Here is a 19857-nt window from a genome sequence, read left to right on the forward strand (position 1 = left end):
TAGCTAACGAGTGCTTAGTAGAAAAGGAGACCACTTTGTTAAGAAAATTCGTGATTGAACTAATTTGAGTTTCTGTTTTAACTCTAAGGCCTAGGGGTGAACATTCTTCGGTTAAAATTGAAAAACCGAACTGAAATTTTCAGTTTCGGTTTGTTTGGTTCTGTTAATTTGGTTTTAAAGAATTTTGGTTTTCAGGATTGGAAATTCGGTTAACCGAAAAAACCAACTTAATCAAAATTTATTATATACATAATATTATAATATGTGTATTATATATTAAATAGAATATTAAAGTATATAAAATACATTAACATATACATATATTATAGTATATGTAAATATATTAATATATAATATATACTATGTATTAGTATAATATTAATAAAATTCGTTTTAACTGAAAAACCGAAAACCGAAAACCGATCCGAAAAATTTGGTTTTGGTTTTATATTTTATAAATTCTGTTTTTAACCTAATAAACCGAATGCTCACCCCTACTAAGGCTCATTTCATTTTCACCTGAGTAATTTTCACTTATTTGGGTATGTAAGTTTACTTGGACAAGTGTTTTCCTTGGCATAAGTTGTCCAAGAAAATTCATTACTAGCATTCTTGTGCAGTTGTGCGTTTTCACTTACCAAGTAAAGAGAGAGGTGGGAGGGGATTAGCATTTTTGGCAAGCGGATAAAGAACTTACCCACCCTCTAAGAGAGGATCAATTACTCAGATAACTGATACTCTGTGGAAAATTTGCTTTTCATGGAACTCAGTACGGTGGCATAAGAATACAAGGTTTGTAATCAATTACTCAATTGACCAACTTACCCCTATGATATACTGAAAGACAAACGGTACTTAAAAGTGAGAATGATAGAAAATATGAATGATTGTAAGAATGGCAATGGGGTGGGGATCATATTCCTTGTCCCCAACTTTGATTATGAAATTAATCCCCGTCCCGTTATCGGAGATAAAAGTTGTCCTCCATCCCCAATCCCTGATGGGGACGGGTTCCCTATGGGGACCCGAATCCCTAAAATTTTGTTAGATAATATTTTTTGAAAAATAAATTTACTTAAAATAAATAAAAAATTTAAAATATAAATAATATTTTAAATATATATATATATATATATATATATTTAATAGAAATAATTGAGGTTGGTGCGGGGACTTCAATCCCATCTCCGACCCTGACCCGATCAAGAATTCCTATTAATCCTCGTCCCCGTCCCTGCCCTGCCAAAACAATCCCATCCCCAATCGCATTGGGTCCCCATCGGCCATGGAAAAAATTACGATCACAACAAGGTCCTAAAACGAGCTGTTTGTGGGAATGTCATTGGGAGTCTGTATCTGCCATCCACAACAATACTCAAAAACACTATAGCTATACTTCGGAACATCTCAGTTGTCATTCGTGGAAATATTCCCACCATATGAATGGTGTTGTTTTATGGGTACATATAACGTCTTTGTGGGTGGCAGATCTGAGCTTGTTCTCGGCGTTCATGGCAAATCCAGATTTCTTCTTCGCAGAATTCGGGAACATCTACCATAATGTTTTCCTTCGTGGGGAGAGTTGCAATTGATGTGAGGAGGAAATCTGGATCGGGCAGATCTGATTTGACCCGAATTTATCGGGTAAGGAATCATATATAACCCGATCCAAGTAGCTTGCTATTGTGCTATACTGCTATTCAAGTAGCTTGCTTGGCCTGTTGAACATGACTGGCCGAGGGTTTTCTTTCCAATCCAAGCAGCTGTAGCCTCTTTCATCCTGTCCTTATCGTACACGTGTACCTTAGCAGGAGGCAGTGACTGAGAGCGACTGGGACAAGGGGTGATTTTGTGAAGATGGAAAATTAAATCAGGAGTTTTCGGCCCCCTCCCCCTCCTATAAATAAAATACAAGAAAAAGCGGGATTCAGTTGGCCATTTCCTCCCTTCTCTGTTCGTTTGTGATCATCTTCCACGACTGCTTTTTTGAGCTCTGCCCGTCTGTCGTGAGTCTCCTGGAGTCTTGCCGCTGTCATCAGAAGAGAAGAGAAGAGAAGAGAATGCTCGGAATTCAATTCCACGTTCGTACGCTCTTCGGTATGGGAGCTTCTTCAATCGATCAAGCAAATGCAGGTCGTTCTATTTCGAATTCGCTGAGTTGCTCTTCGTCTCCCCTTTCATTTCAATTAGGATGCCAGACCAGAAAATCTCACGGATCCAAATCGTTTGTCATTTATTGTAAGGCTTCTCGTCGAAGCTTTGGCGGGAAATCCAACAATGATGGCAAAGAACGCGATGGCGAATACCTCGAAGCCTTCATCATGGTTTCAGGTCCGAATTCGCCTTTTCTTTTCCCTAACTTCTTTCCATTCTTTTAATATTAATTATCTTCAATTTTGTAAACAACTGTAGAAATTAGGTAATTGGCATGATTTGATTATTTATTTATTGTCGTTATTGTTCTGTGATATGCCTCCTCCTCCTCCTCCTCTTCTTATCACCATCGTCATCATCTATTTTTGTCATCAATTGATTGTTGGATTGATTACAGTCGCTCTGTTTCTGCTTAATGCCGCATACCACTATTTGCTTATTTTCTTGTTATGTCTTTTCTTGGAAACATTCTCTTTGTTTAGTCTCTCTTTGTAGTCATGCACATTAGAAACGACTGTCAACCTCTCTTACTTTATTTATCCTTTCTTGTCAAATTCATTTTCATCTTTGTCGACGCGAAAATAAATTGTAAATTCTTGGCATCCTGGATTAACTTCAAGTTGTCCTTTTCCCCCAAGCATCATGCTACTATAAGCTTCTGAGTGCTGTAGCCCATAGCTTAAAAGGTTGCTGTACCGCATCAACCATGAGACTGCTTGTTCTAAGTTCAGCTTTGGCACCCAAAAGAATAAATGAAATCTAACTCAGCCGTTCACATTCTAATATCCTGCATCTATACGTAACCTGTACAATCCTCCCTCTTTCTTCGAACCGGGGACTTCTGATTACACAGAGGTTTGCGGGAGGCTGAACTTCTTTGTGTCACTGAGTTGCTTTCTTCTCTCGATTAGGTTTGTTTGGACCCTTTTTCTTCTAATTGGTCTTTCACTGTGCGAGAAGTTTGGACCAAACCTATTCCCCTAAAATAGCTGTCTTTTGTTGGGAGGTGTACCGTGCTAAGATTATTACTTTGGAAAACTTGAAAAAGAAAAGGCCTTTCTTGTGTCTATCCCCAAATTGGTGCACATTTTGCAAAACCTATAGTGAGGACTGCTACCACTTACTGATTTCCTATCCCTTTGCTACAGTTCTGTGGGATTGTATTTCTGATTTGTTTGGTGGTAGGTGAATTCTGCCATCGGAAGTAAAATTGTTGTTAAGCTCGTCTATCTTTGTTTGGCCAACAATAAAAGGGAAATGCATGTGGAGACGCATTAGAGCAGCTACATTGTGGACTATTTGGGAAGAAAGGAATTCTAGAATCTTTCTCGACAAGGAGAGAACCCTTCCGGTAGTGAAGGAGTGTATATTAACTAGAGCTATACACTGGTTGAGAACCCTAGACTCCTTCACTCCTTTTTCCTTTGATGATTTCTGGAGAAACTAGGCTGTAATAGCTAACACGACTTCTCAGAAAAAAAAAATCTGTAGCAGTTTGGGTACCTCCTTTGGAAGGTTTTATTAAACTGAATTTTGATGGGAGCAGCTGGGGCAGTCCGGGCTTGTCAGGAATTGGAGGGGTCTTGAGAACTGAGGAAAGTAATATCTTATCTATGTTTTCAGGCCTGGTGGGAGTGGGTGATTCTACAAGGGCTGAATTGTTGGCTGCAGTACAAGGAGTTCAGTTTGCCAACCAACTTGGGATAGAGAAGTTAATGATTGAAGGGGACTCTAAGGTGATTGTGGGTTGGTTGCAGAACTCTGACTCAGTTACTTGGAGCTATAGGAATTTCATGAAAAAAATTTAAATGGTTGACTTGACACATGATAATTGGAGTCCAATGTGTGGGTTGGTCGGCAAATGCTTTCATCGACTCTCTTGCCAAACAAGGGGTATCTAGGGAAAGATCTATTCTGGGCAAGTCTGTAACTTTTTCTGGTTTATTCTGTTTTCACTGTAATGTTTAGGAGAGGTTGCAACTTTCGCCTCTCCAAGGGATGCTTGTAATAGCTTATATTCTCTGATTAATGAAATTATAATTCAATTATCAAAAAAAAAAAAAAAACGTAACCTGTACAAGGACTTTTAAATCTTTATACAGTAATGTGTAGCCATCATTATTTAGTTCATTTCTGTGTTGGGACAAGTGCTACATGATTTTTTTTTCTGAGTATGTAAAAAGTAGTTATTAAGACTTACAAAATTCATGAATCTTTTTCCTACATTATTCTTTAGGGCAAATTTCTTAAACTACCCTTACTGCTTAGCTAATTGACAAACTGTACCCTTACTGTTTAACTGTTGTCTTAAACCACCTTTACTGTTTATGACAATTGTCGTCGTCGTTAAATTATAACAGAAAAGATGAAATATCCTTTTTTCCCTTGGTCTCTACTGTTCATTCTCCCCTTCCTCTAGATGCACAGCGACAAACTGAAAGAGACGGGTGGCGGTGCTAGATCTCCGGTAGTCCCTCCTCTTCGAAAGAGATGGGCGGCGATGCGTTAACCCCCTCCACCTATGCCCTCTCTCTCTCTCTCTCTCTCTCTCTCTCTCTCTCCTTCCCCTTTGTTCTCCATCGTTCCCTTCCCCTATTTCATCACCGCCACTGCAACTCGTTGCAGCGGCAGATTTGAACTCAGCAGCAAAAAAGGATTTAAACTCAGCGATGGATTTAAACACCTCATCTCTCTAGATCTTGTTATTCTCTACTTAATCTGATCAAAATATGTTGAAAATAAGATCACCATCATCTTGTTCATACAACCCTTAGAATTTGTCGCAGAAACACAATTGGTCTGGAAGCAACAAGTAGATTAGATCAAATCATTCTTCTCTATCATGGATGAGGCATTGTCATTCTCTATGAGTCACCATCAGATGCTGTAGTGGTTGCAACTACAACAAGTGCCTCTTTGGTTATGAATCCCCTCATTGAACAACTTCGTGGGTCCTACGAAACACACAAAAGACATGAAATGCCAGTAAGCAACTCAGCCACCTTGTAACCCTGCTAACACAAAGTAGCCCCATGTGAAGACAACTAAAATATTACTTTTCCTGCGCTAACCCTGTCTATTGCAAGGCTGAAAAAGTAGCTGAGCTTCCTGATAGCATTATACATATGAAAAAGGTTCCCTCATCAGGTCAAGTAGGGAACATTTCTGCCACATGGAGGGATGATGTCGCCAGTTCCAGTTGTCAACCAATTAAAGGACCCTCCAAATTGGCCACCTGTTCAATCCTCTAATACAAATCAGCCCTGTACATCACATCTTTTTTATATGAATAACAGAAACTAATTTATTATAATAAATAATGAAAGTGTACAAAGGAGATAAGGGGAGAGGAATTCTCTTAACTCTCCCAAATACAAACAGAAAATTTAGAATACAGCTCAAAATAAATGATCCTTCCCACCCCCTGCTTTGCTAATGTATCAGCGAATGAATTAGCATTTCTTTTCACCTATTGCACATTGATTTCCATTCCCCAAGACAGCCAAGTACTCCTTTTCTCGTTAATATAGCACCACCATCCATTCTCCTCTTCCTTCTTCAACCACTCAATAACTAAGTTTGCCCTCAATTACTAGCTTCCGAATGTTCAGTTCTTCTAGCCCTTTGAAGACCTTCCATCACAGCCATTATTTCAGCCCTCAAAGAATCTCCAACACTAATCGATCCTGAGTAGACAGTAATGGTTCTTCCTTCCTCATTTCTAAAGACACCTCCTATGCCTAAGGGACCCGGATCTCCATCACTCCTCCCATTAAAATCCAGCTTAATAAAGCCACGTGGAGGAGGCAACCAAGTTGGTCTTACCATAACCTTACTAGGAGCTGAATCAACAACAACTTTCCAATTCCTCACCAAATCATCTGCCAAGATTCCTTCAAAAAGATCAAGAGACTTCATCCAATGGATCACCCTAATTGTAATGATTCAATTAGGGATTCCCTACTTCTCTACTTATCAAGAAAGATCCTCTAATTCCTTTCTTCCAATGCTGTCCAACACACAGCTGCCCTTGTACATCTCCATAAATATCTACCCCTTTTCTTCGGCTAACTAAAAAAGGTAGAGGCAAACAAGCTTCACACATTTGGCGGGAGGTTCCACCTACACCTAAACAAAGAGAGAAACCATTCCCATATTGATGAAATAAAAGGGCAAGAGTTAATAAGTGGTAGAAAGACTCACCATCCACATTACAAAGAGAACTCAGGTTAGGGGATAAGCACCAATTTTTTCTTTTTGTTTAAAGCAAATTGAGAGTGTTATTTCTCTCCAGATAGGCTTCCCAACAAAAAGCACCCACACAAGGTAGGATAGGCTTGCTCCAAACCTCCCTAATAGGAAAAGGCGTCCCCAAACTATCTCCTGGCTGAACTAAGGCTGAAACGAAAGAGGCACAAGAGAATGACCCAGAAGAACTAAGAGTCCAAATTAGACTATCCCATTTAATGGGATCCAAGAAAACCCCAACCAACCTCTGGAGTAGACACAACAGCACTCATTTCCAACTCACGAAGCCCTCTCCTGAATCCCAAGTCCCAATCAAACCCAGATGCAAACTAGAAGGAACAATGAAAGAAGAAATAGGCTCATCCTTATGATTGGAAATGGCATAAAGAGAGGGGAATTGCTCCTTCAAAGGAGAAATATCCAACCATGCATGATCCTAGAATTTGAAAAAATTTCTAGAATAGGGATTATACCTAACAAATGGCAAGAAGGATGGTAAAATCACATGGATGGACTTCGAGGGAGAAGCTCTAGAGGCCCCAGCCAAGATCCGGGAATTCCAACCATCAGCTGCAAGCCCATGAATATTGATGATAACTTTAGTCCACAGCTTGTCGCTATCCTTAGGTAATCTCCACAGTCATTTCCCTAACAAAGCAGCATTCCTTTCTTGGATGTTCCCTAACCCTAATCCACTAAACTTCTTGCTTCTACTAACCACTTCCCACATTACTCTATGGTTCTTCTCCTCACCCGGCTACCAAAGAAAGTCTCTCATCAATTTTTCAATTTTTCTACTAAGCCCTTCAGGAATCCTAAACACTAACAAAAAATACACCAGCAAGTTAGCAAGAGTAAACCTAAAAAGCATAATTCTTCCCCCAAAGATAAGTAACTCCTCTTCCAAGACGCCAGATTCTTTGTGAATCTTTCACAAATAAGCATAATTCCAAAAACTACTTTTCCTCGGATTATCCCCCCAACAGTAACCCCAAATAGGCAAGGTTCAAAGTATCAATATGATACACCCCGTATCGGGTGTACCGCATCGTATCTTTTGGTCTCGATACACCTATTTACAAGTGTTTCAAGACCCTCATTTATTTTAGTAAAAAAACACTTAGAAAACATCTTCAAAAATCAAATTTTGAAAAAAAAAAACACATTGAGCAGTGATTTTTTAGTACCGATACACAGGGGCATATCGATACTTTGAACCTTGCAAATAGGTCAAAAGCCATTGAGCCACCTCACAACCCAAAACCTGAGCATTTTCATCTATCTCCCTCTCATTCAAATTCATTCCCACAAGGCAGCTTTTATCAAAATTAATTTTCAGGTTAGACATCCACTCAAAAACATGGACCAACATCTTCAAATTCCTTACCCGCCCAAGATTACCACCTTCACAAAAAAAAAATAGTATCATCAACAAGCTGCAAGTGAGTAAGAGGCACCTCAATCCTACCTACCCTCCAACCCCTCACCAAGTTCCTACTGTTAGCCCTAGTCACAAGTCTTCCAAACACATCAGCAATCAATGCGAACAAAAAGGCCAACAAGGGATCCCCTTGTCTAAGATCTCTTAGCACCGGAAAGTGGTCCACCACAAATCCATTCACCAAAATCGAATAATAAGTCTTCATGCACCCTAAGATCCATTTGCACCATCCATCACCAAACCCAAAATTCCTCATTACTTCAAGCAGAAAACCCCAATCCACCAAATCATAAGCCTTCTCCAAATCCAATTTATAGATGAAGCCCTTTTTTCTAGTCCTTCTCATCTCCTCAATACTTTCATTGGCAATTAGAATTTGATCAATGATTTGTTTATCCTTTATAAAGGCCCCTTAAGATTGTGAGATTATGTGAGGGGGGATCACTCTAATTCTTCGAGAGAGAACCTTGGCAATGATCTTGTATAAGCTATTAACCAAGCTAACTAGTGTGAAATCCTTTGGGTGCAAAGCATCATCTTTTTTGGTATCAATGCAATAAATGTTGAGTTGAGCCTTGAATTAATCGCTGCCCTATCATGGAACTCTTCAAACACCTTCCACAAATCACCTTTCAATACTTCCCAACAATCTTGATAGAAAGCCATAGTGAAACCATCCAATCTAGGAGCTTTAGATCTATCCATAGAGAACACAATTTCCTTGATTTCATTCAACTCAAACCTTCTCTCAATCCACTCCTCCTCTAATCTTGACCACTCCAGACCCTCAATCCATATTTTCTCATTCAGAGGTTTCCTGAAAATAGCTTTAAAGTGATACACAAAAACCTAGCCAATCTCACCCTGTCAGGATATGGTCGTACCATTCACCACAACTTTAGAAATAAAGTTTTTCTTTCTGCTTCTTGCAATAATCACACCAAGTCCTTCTTACCTTCCCTTCTAGTCTCACTACTCCCCCTGTCTCCATTCGGCTTAGGTTTTGTTGTACCAACCATAGCCGACTGGTCAGTCCCAGGCTGTCTCAGCATTACATTCCTCCTACTCTCTTCTCCAGAGACAAAGGCATAGGCCTGAGAGAGTGTCACACCCTCCCTAGAAAGAATTTGCTGCCTAGCAATGTCAAATTCAGGGTTCAGCCCTGCCAAGAACTCAAAAACCCTATTCCTCTCTACCAATCTGTGATAAGTTGCTGCATCATTTACACTTTCCCATACCACAATTTCTAAGTGATCTATTTCCTGCCATAGGGTTTTCAGCATGGAGAAATACATAGCAAGAGGTTTTTCTCCCTGTTTCATACTTATCACCTGATTTCTTAACTGATAGGCTCTGGCTTCATTTTGCTTCTAAGAGTATATTTCAATCACTCCATCCCAAATCTCCTTAGCAATATTAGCCCATAGGAAATTTTTTGCAATATGAGGTAACATAGAATTACACAGCCAGGACATTACCATGTAATTCTCTTGCACCCATTGGGAAGAGTCTGTATCAGGTTTCTTCTCCTCCCTAGTGAGATACCCTAATTTTCCACGAGCACCAATAGCCATCTTAGCTGATTGTGCCCACTCCAAATAATTTGTACCATCAAGTTTTATTGTAGTAATGATACCAGACCCAAAAATATCACTACTACCTCTAACACCCAGTCCCATAGTACCGGTAGATTTCATCTCGGTATTCCAACTCTCCATCTTACTTCAAACAGTTCAACAGTAAGGAAAAAAATAGATTGGAGACCTTCAAAAAATAATTTAATATCACACACACAGAAACCAACCCTTCCGAAAGAAGAAAGCCCTAGCTAGAGGGAAATCTCTCTCCTCCCCATGCCTCCCAACAGAGAGAAAAGTGAATTGATCACTCCGGGAGACCCAAAAAATTCCAGAAACCAAACCGCCCTCTTCAGAAAATCAAAAGAAAACTAACAATACCTAGGCGCCCAAGATCAGATCAAAAACAAAGAATCCAACTTTTTTGGGACTCTTCCCCGTATTCCAGTTCTTCCTGATTTTGATGTCGAACAATAGATCACCTTCCTGATGACTAGATCCCACCAAAAACTCCAAGGACTTGGTAATCTATAGCAGATCGATCAGCCCTTTACTACTTCATGCAGTCGGCTGATCTAGGGCTGCATGAGAATGCTTCAAGAAACCCTAGCCGATGCTCTGATACCAAGTAGAAATCTGCTGAATTAAAAAATATAAAAGAAAAGCAATTTCTTGAAGAGAGAAGGAAGAGAGAAGGAGAAGAAGAGAAGAAGAGAAGTTGGAAAGAAAAGAGAGTTGTGATCTGGCCGCCCCCTTCGCTTATTATTTATACTAAAATAATAGAATAGTACAAAGACTACTATGCCCTTATAGGGCGGCAAAACATAAAACAGCCTATATAACACTCAAAAACATAATAAAATTTGGACTCACATAACTATTGTGGTCCCCACCCCCTATCTAACAACTAACATAAAACATCTACTCAGAAAAACATCATAAAACTAATTAATCTTCAATAGTTTATTGAATCACCATTCTGATGTGGCAAAAATACCTTTCTGAGATGTCATATATTTATTGCAACAGAATGTTTAATAATAAAACGTGAGAGTAATTTAAACACCTCATCAGCATGTCTTAACAAGACATGATTTTGACAGACAATGCATAGTTGGGGGTTTTATGCTCCTAATTCATTGTTAAATGCATTAGTAGTGAAAACATCCCTATATATCCCTGTCAAACACTCTAATAAGACAAGGGGATGACCAGTAAAACAAGGGTTCAGGTACAAGTAAAGATATGAAAACAAAAAGAATTAGCCCCTAATAAAGAATAGGACAAATTTCTTAAACTACCCCTACTGTTTAGCTAATTGACAAATTATACCCTTACTGTTTAACTATTGTCTTAAACCACCCCTACCATTTCTGACAATTGACTAGCCCTACCCCTGTTGTTAGCGTCCATTAATGTTCCGTCAAAATCCGTATGCACATGACACCACATGACGAATAAAATTTTTTTATAACCCTTTGTCCCTCTTTTGTAAGCTAGGCTAGAATCACCACCTGTGAGCAGGAATGTTACACCAATTTTTAGATCCAGCATTTCAAAGGAGGGAGGAGGAGACACACAGGAGAGAGAGAGAGAGAGAGAGGATTACCCTTTGTCCCTCTTCTGTAAGCCAAGCAAGAATCACCGCCTGTGAGCGGAAATGTTATGTCAGTTTTTAGATCCGACATTTCAGACGAGGAAGGAGGAGACACACAGGATAGGGGAAGGGAGAGAGAGAGAGAGAGAGAAAGAGAGAGAGGGTCTCCAAGAAACAATACTGACGAGGCATGGTGTCGGCGGGTTGTCGGCCACGGTCTTTTGCTCTGAGAAACAACTTAACAAGCTGATAATAAGTGGGTGGTGGCAAAGACGGGGTAGCTGGCGAAGGCGGTGGTGGTGGTGGCACTGTTGCTAAGGCTGCAGCTGATGAATACACCAAGTCTAAAGGAGAGAGGAGGGAAGTAGAATAAGAAGAAGAGTCGTTATTTAAGAAGTTTGACATGGCTTGATGCAACCATATTGGGGTCTTTAGGAACTTAACATAGTGAATGGACCCCCCTAGCATGGAAACGGTGTCCATCTTGGTGCCTCCTGGTACTAAGTTGTGCAAGATCTTGAAGCAATCGCTGATACGGTGCCTCCTTTGTCAGGCTGCTACACTTTGTGGGTCCGACAACAGCTTCACTCCTTTGCTTCTCTTGCCACCTCTCTTCTTCTCCTTGGAGTTGGCAGAGGCCATCGATGTGGTTGAAACAGGTGGGTTGGGTTTACAAGGGAAGTTGTCCATCTGTGGGTCTATCGTAGTTATGGGGGAAATACTTGTTGATGATCTTCAAAGAACATGTCATCCAGTCCTTTCCGGCGAGTAGTGGAGGTCTAGTTCTGTCTTCCTCTCTTCCCTGTGGTAAGCATTTGACTGATCCCGCCCCGACATGGTCTGAAGTCTAAACAATTGTTGTGCGACCCACCAGCTCTATTTTTTTCAATTTCTTTATTTGGTGTGGCAATCTTGTCGATTTCAGGTGAACTGAAATAACAAACCATCTAGTATCATATTTGTTGTATCTTTTGCTTCCGACTTCTGAAGCAGATTTAAGAAAGCTTTCTCCACGTCTTGTAATTGCAGATTCCCCTTATTTTTGGGCGGAATCGCAAGACTTGGATTCAGACTCATCGGAATCGCAGATTCCCAGGTCAAAGTTGCCAGAGCTTCTACTTGAAGCCAAACAATCTGGGGTTGAGCAAAGGTGTTTCGATCAGAAGCAACAAGAGTGTGTGTGTGTGTGCGTGTGTGCGTCTGTGTGTGTGTATACATATATATATATCTATAACACCTTGTAACTAGTCCTACTTAGGTTTTTAAGATTAATATAATGTTCAAATTTCTAGCATCAATATCTGCTATTATCTTCTATTATCTTAAACAAATCAGGGTGAGTAATTATTCTTGCAAATTGTCTTTTTATGAACAAAAGAGTAATGTTTTCTAGATCTATTTTACTTTATTGGTATAATTCTTTTAGAGAAACTAAGGCGTCTTAATAAATGGCTTCATGCTTGTGTTACAGGAATTAACACCATGGAAACCTTGAAATTGCAGAAGGACAAGACATAAGACACCCATAACCCAGCATATTTGCAAGAAAAAAAACTGTTTACATTTTATCCTTATATGACATGAGGACTTCTGTGGTTTCTTACTCTTCTGTCACAAATATTTTTCTCTAATAAACAACATGTTTGTGAAAGTTTTAAAGAGGGAAGATTTCTTATGACAGAACCTTTCATGCACTGTTTAAGAAGCACCTCAGGAAATTATTTAAAAATCAACCATCTTTTTCTTTTCCAGTTTCTCGTTCTTTTATTTAACATTGTTTAGAATATTATTATACTGATAATTAAAGGTTTCTTCCTCCATTTAGTTCTAGGCATATTTCTTTACTCTTGAAAGTCACCTTTTCATTACCTTAACTAGTGCAGAGACTACCAGGCATTACCAGTTGCGTAGGCAGGGTTTTGTAGAAGAAACAAAGTGGCAATCATCTGGTCAATTACTTCCTTTCCCCATCAAAGGAAACCAATCCAAAGCTGATCTTCATTTGGTTGGTCATGGGTTTCTCCGTCGTTTTCAGAACCCCACAATTTTTCTAAAAGTTTCTTGTGATGGAGACTTCTTGTTGCCAATTATTGTTGGTATGTAGATGATGTTGCTGCGTCTTAGTATCTTGCCTATTAATCATTGCTTTTGGTATTTTCATTACCATTTTTTGTGCAAATTTAATGTATTGGTAACCCTGACTACTAGTGCAGGTGAATTTGCTGTTGAAAAATTAATAGATGCCTTCAAGGAGGATATCAATGGGGTAAAATTTCATCATTCAGTTTCATTTATTGTTAATTGAGTTTCCAATTTGCACAATTTTGGCTATTTGACCTTCAAGTTGGCACTAAATTTTGGGCTTGGTGCAGCATTCTCCTGACCAGTTCCAGTTTGTGAGAAATCTTGTTGAGAAACTTGATTACGAAGTAAGGAGCTAGCTATCTCTCTATATATTATTTATTGCACCACTCAAGCTTTTCTAATTTTTACTTACCGTTTCACAAAAAAGAAAAAGGATTTAACAGATCTTTTGAAAAAATAAATTTCTTTTAGTGAACGAAAACATTTTTTTATCAATAAAGATATAATTTTATTAACATCAAAAGAAGGAATTACATCAAGGTGGGAAGTTCTTCCCCCTTGCTAAGGATTCTATTTCACAGACTGTATGCCTGTGAAATCCCATGGGATATTTGGGTACTATTCCTTGCCCATGAGATAACCACTTGTGAATCCCCTTCCACTTCCAAGTTAAGAAACCCAAACTGCTTACCGAATTTTAGACCCTGAAGAAGACTAGACAACTCTACTGTCACTGCATCACCATTGGCTACAGGTCCTGAATATAATGCAAGCTCCTTCCCTTCTGAGTCTCGAAAGACCCCACCCATCCCAGCTATAGCTTGATTGCCTATGTAGCTTCCATCAAAGTTGAGTTTTACACAGTTGGCTGCTGGTTGTCTCCATTCCATCACTGTTCTTTCCTTGTTTTGAGCTGACATCGCCACTTCCTTCCACTTTCTCAGAACATCATGTAGAGAGAGATTTAAGTCCTCCATTGACTTTACTCAATGAGCTACCTTTATTTTAGTCTTTCCAGGACTTCCAATTCTGTCCTACTCTTTTCATTGAATATCCTTCCATTTCTTTCTTCCCAAACAGTCCAAATCAATGCATCTCTCACAGCTTTCCACATCAGCCTTTCTCTAAACTTTGATTGTCTCAAGAGGTTGGATCAAAGAGCCCTACCGCATCCTGAGGAGGAGACCACCTGCACCCAAAGAGAGAACAAAGATGCTCCCAAATACAAAGCACAAAAGGGCAGGATAAGAAAATATGGGGAATAGTTTCACCATTGTTCTTGCAAAGAAAGCACATGTGAGGAGAAAGGCATGTATTTGGCCTTCTTTTTTGCAGCATGCCATTGGTGTTAATCTTTCCAAGGAAAACTTCCCAACAAAAGACCTGAATCTTAGGAGGGATTTGCTTGCTCCACATTTTTTAGTGGGAAATTCACCCCTATTGTAAGGCTTGAGTGTTCATTGTAATTGATGTTAGTGGGACAGTTTCAGTTACTTTACTAGTCCTTTCTTTTTTTCTTTTCCTATTGTTCTTATTCTAGGATATGCCGCCAGGGGCATACTTGTAATTTTGCCTTTTTATAAAGATTAATATAAATAGAAAACTGGCGGCTACCAGTACGGAGTTTTTTGGCCTTTCCTTTCTATCATCCGTACCTATCTCTCTCTCTCTCTCTCTCAATTATCACAAGAAACTACATGGTATCAGAGTGGAATTTTTGGGATGGAGAAGACCTACGATCCTAGCATCAGTCTTTCCGAAGGGGATTGGACGTGACTACTTTTGTTTCAGAAGGAAAAGGAGAAAAGAACAAAAAAAAAAAAAAACTAGCGGTGGCTTGTGTTTTTTAATTCTCTCTGGCGACTGTTGCAGAAACCCACTGTTCTCTCTGGTGACTGTGTTTGCAGAAACCTACTGTGCTTGCAGAAACCCTAGTCAGTCCTGCGGCTGTACTTCTGCTGAAACCCTAGTGGACTCATGCGATAGTTGCTGAAAACCCTAGCTGTGTCTGGCCGTGGGATGGTGCTGGTCTGCTGAAACCCTAATCGAAGGAGGGAGTTGATGGTGCAATGAAACCCTAGCAGGTTCTGATCTAGTGTTGAACATGTGTGTTTTAGTTTCAGTTTCTCTCAGTCTCCTTTATCCAATGGTGCGTAGGGCTTAGGCTTTGATTATATGATTACTAGTTTGAATAATTGGATGGTTGGAGTGGGAGAACCACATTCGGACTGACAGTAATGTCTGTATTTGTGGTGCTGAACCGATGACTGGACCCTTTATTGTTCTGTTTGGACGTTGTAGTGACTGATTTCTCATTCTCAGCAATAGTTCTTGTGCTCTCAGCAGTATTGAATAGCTTGTTGCTCTGTTTGGACGTTGTAGTGATTGATTTCTCATTCTTAGCAATAGTTCTTGTGCTCTCAGCAGTATTGAATAGCTTGTTGCTCTGTTTGGACGTTGTAGTGATTGATTTCTCATTCTTAGCAATAGTTCTTGTGCTCTTAGCAGTATTGAATAGCTTGTTGCTCACACCCATAGGAGTAAACCCTAAGTTGCCACATTCCAGTTGTGGTAGCTGTGCTGTTAGGTGGTATTTGGACTGGTTGGTTGTAATTTCCAATGGCAAGTCAGGAACTGTCCTCACTAGGGAACACCTCAACCCACAATACAGCAGGTATGGGAGGTGAAACCATGGTCTTTCCCATGCCAATCACCCCCTTGAATGGTCTGAACTACCTGGAGTGGGCTAAGAGTGTAAAACTCTATGTAACAGAAAGGGGTAAGGCCGGTTACATCAATGGAAGGGTGAAAGAACCTAAGGGTGATACAACTGAACATGATAGGTGGGACCAAGAAAACAGTATGGTGATGTCTTGGCTCCTTGCAGCTATGGAATCTGATGTGAAGAAGACTTTTATGTGGGCAGACACCGCCAGTGAGATCTGGGAACAGGCCAGAAGTACCTACTCTGAGCAAAGGCATTATGCCAAGATTTACCAACTACAAGCTGAGTCCTCCACCTGTAAACAGGGAAACCGCAGCTTGTCCTCATATTATTCGGCTCTTACCTCCATATGGAAGGAGTTGGACCATTATCAGGCCATAGAGTGGAAGCACGATGATGATGCTAAGGCCTACAGGAAGCTGATCTCTCAGCAGCGAGTGTTTGCCTTCTTGTTAGGGCTGAACCCTGTATATGAACCATTAAGGGTGCAGATTCTAGGAAGCAAGGAATTGCCTACAGTACACGAAGTATACTCCCTCATCCAATATGAAGAAAGCAGGCGGAGTGTGATGGTTACAGCCGAGGGGGAGCAACAAGTTGCCTTGGCTGCGGTGAATAACAGCCCAATAGGGAAGAAAGGTGATCCTAAGAAGGCGGATGATAAAGATAAACTCTTTTGTACCCATTGTCGAAGGTCACGACATACACGTGACACCTGTTGGGACATCCACGGGAAACCCAAGTGGGCAGCAAAGAATCAAGAACAGGGTAAAGGTCACGTGAAAAGAACGAGTGCAACACATGTGGCAACCCAAGACACTCAGGTTGTCGGTAGTACCCGGGACTCTCCTAATAAACCTGACCCCAAGGGGGATATAATGAATTCATTCAGGGAGCATCTGGAATCTTATGGTAGGGCATTGTGGCAATTGGATAGCTCAGTCACTGGTACTCCTTCTACCTCCTTTGCATCCACTTCAGGTAATGTGGCTTCTGCATTCCATGTCACTCCCACAGATTCCCCTTGGATTATTGACTCAGGGGCCTCAAATCACATGACCGGTAAGCCTAACCTATTCCATTCTTATAGCCTTTTGTCAGGAAGGGATAGAGTGAGACTTGCAGATGGTTCATTTTCTTCCATTGCAGGTCAAGGATCGATATCTCTTCTCCATGGCCTTAACCTGAAATGTGTTTTGCATGTCCCTCAACTTCCCATAAATTTGCTTTCAATTAGTAGCATTACAAGTTCTTTAAACTGTAGTGTAACTTTTTTTGCTGATTCATGTGTTTTTCAGGACCGAACTTCTGGGAGGACGATTGGTAGAGGAAGCCTGGTAGACGGTCTCTACATTCTTGACAACAAAGCTGGTCTTTCTGTGTCATCCTCAGTCACGTAGTCAGTCAAATAAGAGTCAAATTTTGTTGTGGCACAGTCGTTTAGGTCATGTTTATTTTGAAGTAATAAAATGTTTGTTTCCACTTTTATTTAAGTCGTGTTTAGTGTCAGAGTTCATGTGTCAAACGTGTCAGTTGAGTAAACAAAGTAGAACAACTTTTCATTCCAGCAATAAAAGATCAAGTGTTCCTTTTCATATTGTGTATTCTGATGTATGGGGGCCTACAAATGTAACCTCTGAGGGTGGATATCGATATTTTATTACACTGATTGATGACTACTCTCGCTATACATGGGTAATCCCTATGCGTAGCAGAGACGAGGTTCCAAAGATAGTGCAAGACTTCCAGAGGATGGTGTTCACACAGTTCCATGTTGAAATATAGATCTTCCAATCTGATAATGCGAAGGAATACTTCCATGGGGTGCTAAATGAGTTCTTCGCCTCCCATGGGTCTATTCACAGAAGCTCATGTGCCAGAACACCACAGCAAAATGGGGTTGCAGAAGGAAAAAACAGGCACCTCCTTGAGATAGCCCGCGGGATGATGTTCTACATGAATGTACCAAAAAGGTTTTGGGTGGATGCTATACTTACAACTGCGTATGTCATCAACCGCATGCCCTCCAGAGTGTTAAATTACATGGCTCCTCATTAGTTACTGTACCCTCAATCACCTTTATTTTCCATCCCCATGAGAGTCTTTGGTTGTCGGGCCTTTGTCCACGATTTGTCTCCATCCAGAGGTAAGTTAGACCCTCGGTCCATTCCTTGTGTCTTCTTGGGGTACCCATCCTCTCAAAAGGGGTATCAGTGTTTTGATCCAGTCAGTCGTAAATATTTTGTGTCTATGGACGTGTCCTTCTTTGAATCTGAGCCATTCTTCCCTCCTCCTCAGGGGGAGAGCCGTAGTGTGGAAGAGGAGAAGCAGGTTCAGGTGTCCCTTCCTTCTATTCCGGACCTCACTCCCTTCCGTGTCTTCCAATGTACTCATCGGAGAGATTAGCAGTGTGATAGAAATGTGGAGCAGCCAACCACTGAGCAACTGACATCATCAGAATCCCAAGAGGTAAGTCCAACCCCTAACCCTTCTCCCACTGTGGATGACTTAGACATCCCTATTGCTCAATGAAAGGGAGTCAGGTCGTGCACTACCAAACATCCCATTACCCACTTTGTTTCCTATGACCACATCTCTCCCGTGTACCGAGCCTTCCTATCGGCAGTTGACTGTGTCCCTGTTTCCAAGAATGTTGCAGAAGCCTTAAAATTCCTTGAGTGGATAGGTGCCATGAAGGAGGAGATTGATGCCCTCCACAAAAATCAGACTTGGGAATTAGTGGATCCTCCAGAGGAAAGAACCCATGGGGTGCAGATGGGTGTTCACAGTTAAGCACAAGGCAAATGGAACAGTTGAAAGGTACAAAGCAAGACTAGTAGCCAAAGGGTACACACAGGTATATAGAGTTGACTATGATGAGACTTTTGCCCCGGTGGCTAAGATGAACTCGATTAGGGTTCTCCTATCCTTAGCTGCTAATTTTGACTGGGAATTGCATCAACTGGACATAAAGAATGCCTTCCTGAATGGTGACTTGGAAGAAGAGGTATACATGGTTCAACCTCCTGGATTCTCTGCCAAGGGAAGTGAAAACAAGGTGTGCAAGCTGCGGAAGTCTCTCTATGGCTTAAAACAGTCTCCCAGAGCCTGGTTCAGTAAGTTTCACATGGCAGTTCAAGAGATGGGGTTCCAACAGTGCCAGTCTGATCATACACTTTTTGTGAAGAGATGTCAGGAGCAGGTTGCCGTATTGATAGTGTATGTAGACGATATCATCATTACAGGGAGCTGGAGTTCAGAGATACAGAAATTGAAACAATTCCTTGCATCCAAATTTGAAGTGAAAGATCTAGGACTCCTAAAGTATTTCCTTGGGATCGAAGTTGCCCGTTCAAAAAGGGGTATCTTTGTCTCTCAAAGGAAATACACCCTTGATCTATTACGGGATACAGGTAAGTTAGGTGCAAGGCCGGCAGACACTCCTATGGATGCGGACCACAAGCTAGGTGACTATATTGGTGAACCTCTGAAAGATGTAAAGCAGTTCCAAAGGTTAGTGGGAAAGCTGATTTATTTGTCCATGACCCGTTCAGATATTGCCTATTCAGTTGGAGTTCTGTGCCAGTTTACGCATTCTCCTAAGAAGCCACACATGGAGGCAGCAGAGAGAGTCCTTAGATACCTGAAGAAACATCCAGGAACAGGCCTACTATTCAGTAAACACAATCACCTGAAGGTGGAAGTCTTTACAGATGCTGATTGGGCAGGAGTAGTGGATGATAGAAAGTCCACTAGTGGGTATTGCACATTTGTGGGAGGAAATCTGGTGACCTGGAAGAGCAAGAAGCAAAGTGTGGTGGCAAGATCAAGTGCAGAAGCTGAGTATAGAGCTATGGCACATGGGGTGGCTGAAGTCCTTTGGCTAAAGAACCTCCTAGGTGAGCTTGGAGTTGCTGTTCATAACCCTATGTCTCTTTTTTGTGACAACAAGGCTGCAATAAACATCGCCAGCAACCCGGTCCTACATGAGAGGACTAAGCATATTGAGGTGGATAAGCACTTCATAATA

The 19857-nt window shown here is 40.8% G+C and overlaps 1 protein-coding gene across 5 annotated transcripts in view; it reads left to right on the forward strand.

Annotated features, from left to right (window-relative positions):
- Nucleotides 1–1855: 1855 nt before the first annotated feature.
- The window catches only part of LOC104604321 (bifunctional nuclease), a 40732-nt gene continuing 22730 nt past the window's right edge, over nucleotides 1856–19857 (forward strand). Inside the window, exons 1-5 of one of the 5 annotated variants that reach the window (XM_010268616.3) lie at nucleotides 1856–2133; nucleotides 2244–2331; nucleotides 12901–13113; nucleotides 13231–13283; nucleotides 13390–13446. In XM_010268616.3, the coding sequence (XP_010266918.1) occupies nucleotides 2128–2133; nucleotides 2244–2331; nucleotides 12901–13113; nucleotides 13231–13283; nucleotides 13390–13446 (417 nt within the window). In that variant the 5' untranslated portion in view covers nucleotides 1856–2127. Of the gene's footprint in view, nucleotides 2332–12900; nucleotides 13114–13230; nucleotides 13284–13389; nucleotides 13447–19857 lie in introns of all 5 variants that reach the window. The other 4 variants (XM_010268614.3, XM_088890451.1, XM_088890450.1 and 1 more) reach the window with 4 other exon arrangements.

This window comes from Nelumbo nucifera, chromosome 6, assembly GCF_055504915.1.
Source record: "Nelumbo nucifera cultivar China Antique chromosome 6, China Antique-T2T, whole genome shotgun sequence".
In the NCBI taxonomy this organism is placed as follows: Eukaryota; Viridiplantae; Streptophyta; class Magnoliopsida; order Proteales; family Nelumbonaceae; genus Nelumbo; species Nelumbo nucifera.